Source organism: Sceloporus occidentalis, unplaced genomic scaffold, assembly GCF_023333645.1.
Source record: "Sceloporus occidentalis isolate IW3139 unplaced genomic scaffold, rSceOcc1.0.p SCAF_9, whole genome shotgun sequence".
Classification (NCBI taxonomy): Eukaryota; Metazoa; Chordata; class Lepidosauria; order Squamata; family Phrynosomatidae; genus Sceloporus; species Sceloporus occidentalis.
Window position 1 is genome coordinate 9,143,173 of NW_028316989.1, and position 12,965 is coordinate 9,156,137.

The 12,965-nt window shown below is 43.3% G+C and overlaps 1 protein-coding gene across 3 annotated transcripts in view; it reads right to left on the reverse strand.

Moving 5' to 3' along the window:
- The window catches only part of AEBP1 (AE binding protein 1), a 29,936-nt gene extending 20,977 nt beyond the window's left edge, over positions 1 to 8,959 (reverse strand). The window contains exons 1-5 of one of the 3 annotated variants that reach the window (XM_089537778.1): positions 8,801 to 8,959; positions 6,521 to 6,915; positions 1,846 to 2,247; positions 1,387 to 1,452; positions 477 to 548 (exon numbers count right to left, since the gene is read on the reverse strand). In XM_089537778.1, the coding sequence (XP_089393904.1) occupies positions 477 to 548; positions 1,387 to 1,452; positions 1,846 to 2,247; positions 6,521 to 6,785 (805 nt within the window). In that variant the 5' untranslated portion in view covers positions 6,786 to 6,915; positions 8,801 to 8,959. Of the gene's footprint in view, positions 1 to 476; positions 549 to 1,386; positions 1,453 to 1,845; positions 2,248 to 6,520; positions 7,003 to 8,205; positions 8,410 to 8,800 lie in introns of those variants that run through there. The other 2 variants (XM_089537777.1, XM_089537779.1) reach the window with 2 other exon arrangements.
- Between the last annotated feature and the right edge of the window lie 4,006 nt (positions 8,960 to 12,965).

Here is a 12,965-nt window from a genome sequence, read left to right on the forward strand (position 1 = left end):
AAACATAAAGGAATGAAGAGTCCTCAACCTCTAACTTTTATGTGCAAGAGCCCAGAGTCCTACATATAAATGGTACGATCTACTAAAGAGAATTTTATGCATTATATTATCTTCTAAGAATCTTAAACCCTCTGCCCTCCAGAAGCTGCAGATGTTAGGGAGCAATCGACACATTACCCTTCAGAAGGAAAAAAATACCGTTAAAGCTCTTGCCAACATTAGTAGAATAATGTATAATGCAGAAGGTACTGGAGGCTTGGCTAAGATAATCAAGAGTGATCACACTGCAGAAACCAGAAAATGCATATGCATGCCTGTTTGTATGTGGTTTATAGATCAGACGTCTTGAGAATTTTGTTTGGCATGGAGGGGGGGAATTTCCATAGTATTTAACTTACTAGTCTAGACTGAGCTGCGATTAAGGACAGTCATACAGCTGGGCAAACTGTCAACCCTGGACATAAGCATCTGCTCACCTGGATGGCTTTTATGGTTCACATCCTCTCTTTCAGGCTCCTGTGGCTCTGTTGGAGGCTCATAGAAATCAGCTATAATTAAAAATAAATAAATATGTATAGAGGAGGGAAAATCCTCTACAACTCTGTACATGGAGAAACACTTTTACCTCTGCTTCATATACTCATAACATTCTCTAATGCAATGCTTCTTAAGACACTTAATGTCTTGGACTGACAGGATTTTTCTCCCAGTCTGCTAGGGACCAGAACCATATATATTCCCATAGGCTACAACTATTTTTTACTTCCCCCCTCCCCCCACGCCACAGACTAGTAACCAATGGCACACAGCTCTACAGAACACAACTTGTGAGTAGCAATGCATTAACCCACTCACATTTTGTTCTTAAATTAAAATATCCTTGCACCCTCCCTGTCAGAATTATCCTGGTTCCGATGCAGTAGAACCAGGGCTCAAGAGTTGAAAGCACCTTTTTATCAGCAGCAGTGAGGATGCCATATTCCACCCTTTAGGTGTCCATGTTCCTTCTGAGATTAGCTGCAATCCTCACAGCAGTGTGTGTGACAGAGACATCTCTGTCATGGAGTGAATTACTTGACTTCTTCTTGAATGGGCAATTAAGACTCTTTTTATTTAAACAAAAGACCTGCTCACAGTGAAGATGAACATTGCTAGAAATGGTCTCTTGTCATATATCAACATATCTATCTGCAATTTTGCATTCTCCTTGGAAGCCACAGTCTGCACTTTCAAGTGACCATATGTATTGCCATGATGAAGCCCATTAACTGCTGCTCTCTTCTGCTGACTTTTGTTCTCCCCTCCCCAGGCTGTGACTGACAGCCCCATACCAACCCACTTATGGGTACAGGCTACTCCCCAGTTGCAATTCCTAATTGCTCTTACTGTGATGCCTGTTTGGATCCCGTTTCTCATCCCATCGTGGTTCCACTGGCTCCCCTGGGAACAGAGCTGCAGAACAAAAGAGCTGGAGTCAGATAATCAGGAGTGATCACACTGCAGAAACCAGAAAATGCACTGCCTTAGGACTGGCAAACGGCCACTGCCTGGTTATTTATATCTGTTCACACACCTCACGTTGACTCTGCCCTTCTGTAGGGATTTACACTTGATTCAAACAATTTCTCTTACAAGTGATACTGGAGCGAGGATGAGAAAATTGTCATGAATGGTCAAAGGCTGTGGGGGGGATCAAAACGGCTGTGATCAAAGGTTAAAACTGTAGGGAATGGATCAATGAGAAAGACTCTCTGTGTTAGTTCATGCACACAAGTGTGAGGTCCTTATGAATCCATGGAGGACACTTTGTGATAGGACTACAGGAAGAGATGAAAAGAAACTTACACTCCCCTCCTTCTTCATTGACTCGGGAGTGCTCATCTTCCTTCCCATAGGGAGAGTGGAATTGCGTGGAATCAGGAACCCCATAACCATCTTCCTCTCTGGCTTGGGGTGGGATCAGTGGCCTTTCAGGAAAGCGATACCTCTCTTCTTCCTCATAGGGCTGGATGGGGGCAGTAGGCCTCCCGGTTTTCTTTCCTCCGGTTGGTTTTTTTGTGGCCTTGGGAGCTTTTTCCTTTGGTTTCTTCGTTGCCTTTGGACGTTTTTCTTTTGGCTTTTTGGTGGGTTTTGGTGACTTTTCTTTCTTAGGGGCTTTTGGAGGTCTCTCTTTTGGTTTCTTGGTTGGCTTGGGTGGTTTCTCTTTTTTCCCTTTCTTTGGCTTCTCCTTCACTTTCTCTTGTGGGCCTGTGGGTGGGGGAAAGAAATATGCTTAGTCCATTGTCACTTTCCAGTCAAACACAAGAAGCATAGGTCAAGTAGTCCCACTGGATTTGTACATGAAAGCAACCTTTTGTCTTTTCTTTTTGTTACACTCAGCTAACTTCCTGACCTTTTTGTTGTTTGCAAAGAGTAAAGTACTTCACTTCATTGATGTAAGGATGCACCCTGGGGGACATATGTCTTAAATCAACTGGGCAACTGAGGAAAGCTAGGAAGTTGCATTAGCTCCTAAGGAGACCCTGGAGGGCATCACCTGCTCTTGCCAAAAAAAAGAAAAAGTGTGCCTTCAAATGCCCATAGTGGCTATGGATGCATTTTCATCATGTTTTGGGTTTCAAAAAAAGCCTCTCCTGGGCCTGTGGGCATGTCTACAGGGGCAAAATAAAACAGTATCACCTGGTTTTCACAGGAAGCTGTTCAAATAATGTACAGGACAATCAGGACAGAATCCAGTTCTTTTTATTGCCTTGGGGCTTTAATCCAAAGGCCTGTATTCTCTGACACATGGAACGCAGGAGTCTAGGGCATGGATAGAGATGCTCTGTGAGTCAGAGGCCCCATGTCTGAGGGAAGGCTAGTGAGTAAGCATCATGTCACCTCACAGCCCCACAGACAGCCGCAGTCTCATTCCAAAGTTCTGAGCAGGAGCCATTCCATGGTCTGTAGGAGTGAGTACATACCACAACTCGGTCTGCCTGGTCCCACTGGGCAAGGAACAACAAACCGAAGTAACATTTATTCCAGGAAGATGATTTTTTTCTTGCTCTTCCCAATGGAGCTGCCTCTCATCCCTGTCAGTGTAGCAGACTAGTAGGACACACAGAGCCTCTCAACAGTTTCTCTCTCCCCTTGCAGACTGAAGAGACAAGACACCCATCCTTCCTCTGCCTTTCTCATTCAGTACTAAAAAGAGCAATGACCGCTTGGAAAGAAGGAGCAATGACCTCCTTTCCTAGTCACCATGAGTTATTCCCACAGCAGAACACCAGGCCTCCCTTTTTCTTCCAGTCTGGCCTGGGATATTTTGCTCCAGTGTAAAAGAAAGATGAAGTCTTAGGTCCCAAACAGACAGGCCAAAATAAAGCTGCTTTGGGTCACTTTGGAGGTATGCTGTTTAAATGATGCATGTGTTCTAAGAGGCCAGAAGCCATGCCAAAGCCATGCTCCCATCCTAAGGACTAGAGCACAGCTCTGGTGCAGCTTCTGGCCTCTTAAAATGCATGTGTCATTTAATAATAATAATAATAATAATAATAATAATAATTTGTTTTATTTATATACCGCTATTCCAAAGATCATAGCAGTGAACAGCAAGTAAGCTAATTAGCAAGTAAGCTAATTAGCAAGTAAGCTAATTTGCCCCCAACAGTCTGGGTACTCATTTTAGCGACCTCGGAAGGATGCAAGCCTGAGTCGAGCTTGGGCCCTTTAAACAGCATACCTACAAAGTGACCAGAAGCAGCTTTATTTTGGCCTGTCTGTAGAGGCTCATAAATAACCTTTATCAATGTCTGTTAAAAGGTAACAAACAATGTGCATAGCAAAGTATTCACAACTAAGACAGACAAAAGATACAAAATGAACAAGAGCAACAATGGCAAGCAAAGTCATACAGAATAGCAAATATACAAAACAATTAAAAACTACACTGAAGAAGGGTAAGATAAAATGTAGTGCAAAAGGGGAAAGCCTAAGAGAAAGAGGGAGGGAGCCACAAAATAATGCTAGTTTTATAAAGGCTCAGCAGCTGAATATAATACATACAACTGAAGGCCATTTCCATCTCAGCAACTCACCATTAATCCTATAATGACCAAAGTTCTAGATCTTGTCCAACAACACTATTCCACCCCCTAGTATTTGCCATTTGAAGTGCCCACCTATTTTGCCTTCTGGTAGGACTGGCACTGCACTTCCACACATTCTCAACCTAACTTAAACTGTAACAATGTATAGCAAGCATGTAAGAACATGAAAAAGAACACAGGAAAAAACATTAATTCATGTTAACGGTGTTATGTCCTGGTTCTGGTACTGTTACACAACATGACATAACATCCAAGTCAAACATGCCAACAAGAGTGGTATGCAACCATGATTATGTTCTCCTTTTATAGTGCATTGTTATGGTGCATCGGTCAGTGCAATCCTAAACATGTATACTCAGAAGTTATCTCTTTTGGGCCCAATGAGACTCACTCCAAGGAAAGTGGTTACAGGTTTAAAGCTGAAGAATATTCAGCTTTCAGGTCAAAGAAGACTTTGAGACTGAAGAACAAGCAGATCTCTGACTTGGGCCATTTTTCCAATACAACATTTGCATGCTGTCACAAAAACTGACATTTGGGGGCCTCTCCCTCCCTCCTGAAATATATACCATCCCCATGTGTGTAGTAATTTCTGGAGCTATCAAGAGACAACAATGAGACACAGTTCTCTAAAGTGTTCTAGCTGTAGCCAAGCCACAAAGCATGGAATTTTTTCTTTGAAGCCAAACCACTCTCTGAAGCATGGAGGATAGAAAAATGAATTGTACAGAAAAGAGCCTTGTGGAAAGACATGCCTTTAAAACAGCACAGAAAAATGTATGCATTCAGATAGTCATATCACACCTGCAACATAACTTGTTGCTATTTGCTGTCAAGTCGACTTCAGCTTATGGCAACCCTATGAATGAGGAGACCTCCAAGATCCTCTGTCATCAAATGCCCTGCTCAGGTCTTGCAAGCTCAAAAACAACATCATGCATGCAGCATAGACCCATGTTGGAGGTACAAATGTCCCCTGTTCATCAGAGTACAGGGTGCTACATGCCAAGCTACAGAATACTGGGTTTTACTTAATGTTGTTCTGTATAGTGATTGCTCCTGGAGAGGAGACGGTGATGCCAGAAGGGAATACACTTGGGATGCGTGTGTGTGTGGAGTTGTTCTGGAGACCCTTCCTAGAAACATTATGTTCCTCACTAAAATTATCTCTGTATAAGAGGGGAAATGTACATTGCCATGTCAGAAGTACAGGACATCTTCCTAGTCTGTTGCCAGCCACAAATCTTACAAGAAATTATCTATCTATGTATAAACAATCATCAAGTCTGAGTAAACCACAGCAATACTGAGCCAATGAACCTGGTGAATAGCCATTCCCAATCTCCTGGATGGTGGCAGGAGATAGGAACATGATGGTCTTACTGTGACCAAGGCTGCAATCCTATAGTTTGCCTATAAACCTATACAGTAAACCTATAGTTTACTTCCAAGTAAACACGAGACTGTACTCTTAGCTTAAGAACTGCAAACTGAACATTATTTCTCTCTCAACCCTTGTCCCTGCCTCTCTTTCCTTTATTGTCATATAATAAATACCGATTAATTATGGCCTAGGTTTTCGGCATAAAATGTGCACCTATATACATTTTATATGCAGAAATAGATTCAGGGGCAGGACGGGCTCCATGGATCCAGAACTAACAATGCCTTTGTTGCTCAAATGGATCTAGGAAGAGCTGCTTTACAACAAACCAGACCTTGTGTCTGCTTACATCTACTGGCAGCAGCTCTCCAGGATTTCAGGAGGCTGTCTTTCCTGTCACCTCCAACCTGATCCTTTTAACTGTAGACACTAAACTTAGCACCTTCTGCATGAAAACCATATGTCAGGGACACTGGAACTATTTTTAAGGCGGGGAAGGCTCAACGCAGGCATGCAAGTCATTACTAGTTTTGCCTCCTTGCAGGAATGTTTTAACAAAACAATGAAAAGACAGAATACATTTCTTTAAAGTCATCATCATTGTCTTCACCATTATCATCATGCAGCTGAAGCAGGGAACAATCTAAATGCACTGAAGGCTATGACAAAATAATAAACCAGTCTTTATAAAACAGAGTAAGTAAAAATAAAAATCATCTTTCACTATAAACACTTCTACAAGCACAATGTCTACTTACAAACCTATTTCATGTGCTAAGTTTAGCAAATTACAATGACCAGAATTCCATAGCATGGCACTTGAAGTGGAGTCAAACCCAATCATTACTGCCTAAGAAGCATGGATTGATATTCCTACAAGTGTTTCTGGCTATTCGTTGGTCATGTCCTCCAATTTGAAATGCCTCGTCCTCCTTGGCAGCGAAGATATCTGGTCAACCCTACTTTAGCAAGGTCCCCATAGAGTCAGAAAGAGCCTTGAAGGCACTCAACACCTGTGGAGGTTGAAAAGTCCAGAGATACTCACCTTCTTCCCCTTCCAGGTGGGCCCTGTCCCCTTCTGTGGGGACCACCGGCCCTCCTTGGCTTCCAGGCAGCTCTTCGCCCAGGACCCTCTTCTCCCTTTCTGGGCCTTGCTCCTCTTCCTCCTCCTGGCCTTCTCCTAGGAAGCCCTTCAAGAACTCCTCGATCTCCTGGTCGGTGAGGACGGACTGGGCTTCCAGACCAGATGGGCCCCGAAAGCCCACCAAAAGAAGGGCAAAGAGTAGTCCCAAGGGGGCAGTGACTCCCATCCCCTCAGGCCAAAAAAGAACACCTGGCCAGATGTTCTAGGGACAAGATGGTATTACAAGACCCAGGAGGATGATGTTGAGAAGCAGAACCCTCAAGGAAGTCCTCTTCTCTCTGCCATTGTTAAATCTGCTGCAAAAAAAGAGAGGGAAAGATGGAGGCATGAGGAACCCTAGGGTTGGTGTCAGCCGGTGTGGTCACTCACAGTGTCACCCCTACATTGACCTCCTCCCATTTCACACCATTCAGAATCCTTAGCCATGCTTTTTGCCCTAAAATTACTCATCAATCGTAATTCCCATCTACCACCGAATGTCACGCTCACAGTTGTGCCATAAACAACAAGCAAAATTAAAAATTATACCTTCAAACTGCAATACCGTATGCACAAGCTAAATGTTAGTCACATATACATAGAGGAGATTTGGTTAAAATGAGATGCTTTGGAAAGAAAATTTAAAAAGCAGAATTTTTTTTTAAAAAAATTAAAATTATGAAATTTGAAATTTTGACTGTAAAAAACAAATCCTGGGGCCTCTCTTCTCTCCTCCCATTGAGCTTTACCCCACTCCCGCCATTTCATAGGAGTTTATCACATGGGAGGCTAAGTGCCGAAACTGGATTTAAATTCTGGGAATATCCCACAAAAGCAGGATTGTTTTCAGACACATCAAGGACATTGAGCATTAATCTGACATTAACCCACACAGAAAGTGGACAAAATCTACATCCAGAGGCATTCAATAGGTCAACGAATGTGTTCAGTCCATCCAAAATAGATTGCTTTGCCTCCAGGAAAAACCACAGGGTTCAGGAGTATTTTTCGATAGAGAACGATCACAATGCGGAGGGAACAGATGCCTTGAACAGTCTTTGGCCAACAGGTCTATTGTATGCGTTCCCTCCAGTGGAGATAATACAAAAAGTACTCACCAAAATACAAATGGAGAAAGCTCCTGTACTTCTTATAGCACCAAACTGACCAAGAATGCCATGGTATCCATTACTAAAAAGCCTGTTAATAAGCCGACCAATGAAACTAACACAGAGGCCAGATTTCCTGGCACAAGGTCCAGTATGGCACTTGGACCCAGCATGGTTAAATCCGACTGCGTGGGAATAGAGAGGATGAAGTTACAGAGATGTGGGCATACAACTCCAGTAATTGATACCATTTTGGCTTTGAGAAGCATAACAACTCAGAGGATATACAGTATATCCATACATGGAAGGTGTTTATTAAGTGGTGCAATAGTGGAAAAGTGGCTTTCAAAAATATACAATTGCAACATAAAATAAAATAAGATTCTGTCCACTTTCTGTGTGGGTTACTGTCGGATGAATGCTCAATGCGTCTCAAAACAATCCCACTTTTGCAGGAGTTGTCCACTTTGTGCTGGTTGATTTCAGATTAATGCTCACTGTGTTTCCAAATGCGCTTTTGTGTTTTTAAATCCCATTTCTGCACAGGATTTGGCCGATTCCAAATCGGAAAATTGTGTAATTACGCGGAACGATTCCACGCGACGTCACACAAAAACCCGCTGCTAAAGTGATCACAAAGAAGCATGGCGTCGCCTCTTTTTACTTTCAGGATTTCAGCGACGATGTGACTCCAGTATCCATTTATTCGCACAACTGTGTACGATCATCAGTTGCTTGCCATTTCTGCTTCATTTGCTGGGTGCTTTAAATGCGTTTCGATCTCTCTTTAATGCCCCAGTTAGCCCCAGTGATAAACTCCTCCAAAGCGTTTTAAAGGGAAGCATTAACGGATGGGTGAAGGCTCAACGTGTCGGAAAACAATCCCGCTTTGGTGGATTTCAATCCCGTTTCTGCTTGGGATTTGGCCGATGATTCCCTCCCGTGTGATAAATTCCTTAGAAGCGTTTTAAAGGGAAGTGGAAGGATGTGCCACTTGGGCCAAAGTTTGAGGAGCAGCGGTGCCATCCATTGCGCTCTGCAGCCCCTGAAAAGGATGAGGAGATTTGGAGGAACTGAAGGAAAAGGTAGGAACCTGGAAAGCAAAGGCTGCGTCCGTCCCCTCGAAGGAGAAGGAGAAGCAGGAGCTCCAGGGCCGGGTGTCCGGGGAGGACAGCCTCCAGGGTCCGGGGAGGAGGGTCTTCTGAGGGCAGGGAGCTTGGAGGACAGTCCTCTGGAGGCTCCTCGACGGCGCTGGAAGGAGGAGGAGGAGGAGAAGAAGAAGAAGAAAGCGCAGAGGACGAGCCAAAGTCTGGGAAGCTGCTCTCCAAGGAAGAAGGCTGGTCCTCTGCGAAGAGAAAGGCTCCTTCGGCGGAGGAGGCGGAGGATGGAGGCTTCCAAGGGGGCTTTTTGGGGAGGGAAGGAGGGGTCGGGAGGCGCCTCTTCCTCCAGGGAAGGAGGAGGGAAGCCCAGGCAGAGAGGGACCCAACTGGGCTCCTCTGCTTCTCCTTCTTCCCTCTGAAGACAGAGGAGCAATGAGGGAGTGGACAAGAAGAAGAGAGGGACCAGGCTCCAGGGCAAGGGAAAGCCCGACAGAGAGAGCAATGTGCCGCCAGGAGAAAGGCAGAGCGCCTTGGAGACTCGCTGCAAGAAAGACTTTCCTCCAGGCTTCAATCAGGCAACTCCCTCGGATGCTTTGGGGGAGAGGAAGCCAGGCACACACCCTCCAAAAGCCATAGCCTCAAGGAAAGGGGTGCATCTGACATTCTCACATACCAATGTGTGTGTGTGTGAGAGTGTGTGTGTATATATACACACATACACACACACATATACACATACATACATAGACGTATATGTATTATATATGTATATGTATGTATATGTATATGTGTTTTATTCTCACATGCCAAAGGTATGTGTGTATGTATCTATATGTGTGTGTGTGTGTTCTCACATACCAAGGGAATATATATATGTGTGTGTGTGTGTGTGCCCTTGATATGTGAGAATATATATATATATGTGTGTGTGTGTGTGTGTGTGTGTGTGTATATATAAACTGTATTTACCTACTGTATATATATTTGACATTTTCACATAGCAAGGTGTGTGTGTGTGTGTGTGTGTGTATGCCCTTGGTATGTGAGAATCTCTTTCTCTCTCTCTCTCTCTCTCTCTCTATATATATATATATATATATATAATGCTGTCTATATTTGACATTCTCACATACCAAGGGCATATATGTGTGTGTGTACATGTGTGCTTACTACCTGAGGAAGTAGACTGAAGTCTATGAAAGCTCCTGCTGCCAACTTCTTTCTTTCAGTGAGTCTCAAAGATGCTACAAGATCTCTCTACTACTGATTCCACAGACTAACATGGCTATATCTTTGAATTCTACAAAGGTGTTAACAGAAAGACATCTAAAGTCAGAAGTGCCATAACCCAGTAACATTGGCTCTTTTGTGGGTTTTTCCTTCATTTGTTTTAACAACCAAAACATAGCAACCTTCTCCCTTCCCAACAGCTTGTTCCGCCCAGCCCCAATTCTGCACCAGTCTTTTCACTCTTATCTGCTTTTTCTTCCAGCAGTTCTGGGGAAGTCTCCCACACACATCTGCAGATTCCTGCCTCAAAGACTAAACCATTTGAATCAGGCCCCTTAACATGCCAACACTTCCCATCATCCCCCTTCCAATCTAACAACAATTTGTTCTTTTATAACTATCCCAATATAATACCTATGACAAACATCATTTCTCCACTGGCTTCTTCATCTGGCAGAGATGCTAAAAATTACACAGGAGGAAAAAAACATATCACAATGTTAGTCAACAGCCTGCATTTTGTCAAGATGTAAGTCTTTTCCCCGGCCTGAATGACCAGACTGAAGTTAGTTCCTTGTTCCCAGTTCCTTACTGGCATGAAAATTTGAAATGTAGTTAAATCATTCACATGAATAAAGTGGTTTAATACTCCTGACCCCCTTGGAAAATATCATTTAAATACTCCATTGCTGCATCCACACTGGAGAAATAACCCAGTTTGGCCCCGCTTTAACTGCCCTGGCTCAAGGCTATGGAATTCTGGGAGTTGGAGTTTGTTGTGGGGTCCAGACGAAAGGCATCTGGTTCCTTCCTCAGAGGCACAGTACATCACAGACTGTCTCCTTTCAAGATGGAACCAGACGCGTTTGTATAATTTTCAAGCCCACATTCATTTGCAAAGACTGCTTTGCTATGCATTTTGGTCACATGCAAACCACAGGCCGTCATTTTCCTGAACACTGTATCATTAATTGGATGGCTGGGCAATCTACCATTTGAGATGGCCACTCTTTGCTAGGATAGACATTTATGGCAAGGTTTGTGGCTTATGCTTGGAGAACATTGGCTGCCTGCAGAGAAAATGTAGCTGGTTAACAAGAAGCACCAGTGAGGCTAGTGATGGTCTGTTGGACAGAAATCAAGATCAAGCTAAAACTGCTTCCATCTTCTTTTCCAAGTCAAATTGAACAACCCCCCCCCCCTCCAAAAAATTGGCACAGGGAGGGGTTGCTTTGCTGCAGAGAAGAAGCTGCTGGGAAGGTAGGAATTACCAGGAATAGATGATATTCCAATTGAATCGTTACAATCAACACAGAGAGAATCAACTCTTGTGTTGTCGACAAATATAGAAAACAAAACAGTGGCCAATAGACTGGAAACAATCAATATACATCCCCAGCCACAAAAAAGGAGAGACAAAAGACTGCAGCAACTATGGTACCATGTCTTTAATTTCCCATGGAAGCAAAATGATGGTCAGAATTCTGCAACATAAACTCCAATCATAAACAGAGAGAGAAATCCCAGAGGGCCGAGTGTGGTTCAGGAAAGGAAGAGGCACTAGGGACCACCGCTATTCTTTCATCCGAGTCATTGATAAAGATCTTGACTAGCACTGAGGTCAAGATAGAACCCTGTGGCACCCCATTAGTCACTTCCCTCCAGGATAAAGAGGAGCCATTGGGTTCAGCCGATCCACCTAAAAGTTGCATTGTGTATTTGAACTCAAGGTTAATATGGAGCTTTCTGGAGGCTTCAGAAACCTGACAACAAATGAAATTGCACAGTGCATGCCTACACTGTTGTGTAGCAGGATCAGGGCTTCAATTTTCTTGACTATCCAAAGTCCAAGACTGTTAACTGCCAAGGAGTTAACAGGAAATTCCTTTTGAGTTGTGTTCTCTGTCATTATTAGGAGGTAATGATGAGTGTCTTATCTGGCCTCGAATTAGAACCACTAATTAGAATCATGGGCTGTTTCAGTCTAAGCATATCCTTCAAACATTGCCCAGACTTGCAACAAAACAAACACAAACTCCTCTGAGCTTTGCTTCATGACCTCATTGACAGAAAATGTGACTTTGCCAGGGACAAATGTGTTCATTACAAGCAAGGCAACACATGGATATAATGAATTTTCCTTGCATGCAGAATTTGAAAATGAAAGCATCTGAAAGATGCAACTGATTATTGAGACTTCCTGATCAAATGCATTCACAATTTGATATCAGAGGTGGAACTGGGTGGCACAGGAGCTTACAGAACTGTCATAACAAATTATTTAAAGGCATACCTTCCAACATTTCACAGATAAAAATGGATATGTGTGGCCAAGCAACACTAGAGTGTGGTCAAGATTGTAAAAGTCATTAATGAAGAAGAACACACAGGCTAGGAGAGGCTGCAGCAATTTGATTTTGCCTGAGGGGTTGTCTACACGAAGAAGAAAAATCAGAGGTTGTGTTTGAGTTTTATAGTCCGTATAGAACCTGCAGCATCTCCTTTGCTGCCACACACAATAAATACCTTGAACCTACATTATGACATCCTGCCACATACTTTTCCCTTCCATATGCACTGTCCCACCAACCTGCTTCAATAGATAGATTTGAATAACAGAACAGGTACTTACCTTTCATGTACATTTCAAAATACTCCTGCCTGGTTACTCATTCAGGTATTGCTGACAGGCCACAGTTCCTGTTACAAACCACAATTGTGCTGTGTGATTCCCTGAACATGTTCCATTGGCAATGAAAAGTGATCTGACAAAGAGCAGGAGCATCCAGTCATCGCGGCCCTGGAACGATCAGGGCCTGAGTGGCCTCTGGCCATGCCTTTTGCCCCATCTGCTTCACTCCTATATTAAGGATTCATTAAAACAATTAAAGTGCTTTTTATTATTGCTGAAATATTAGTACTGAAAAC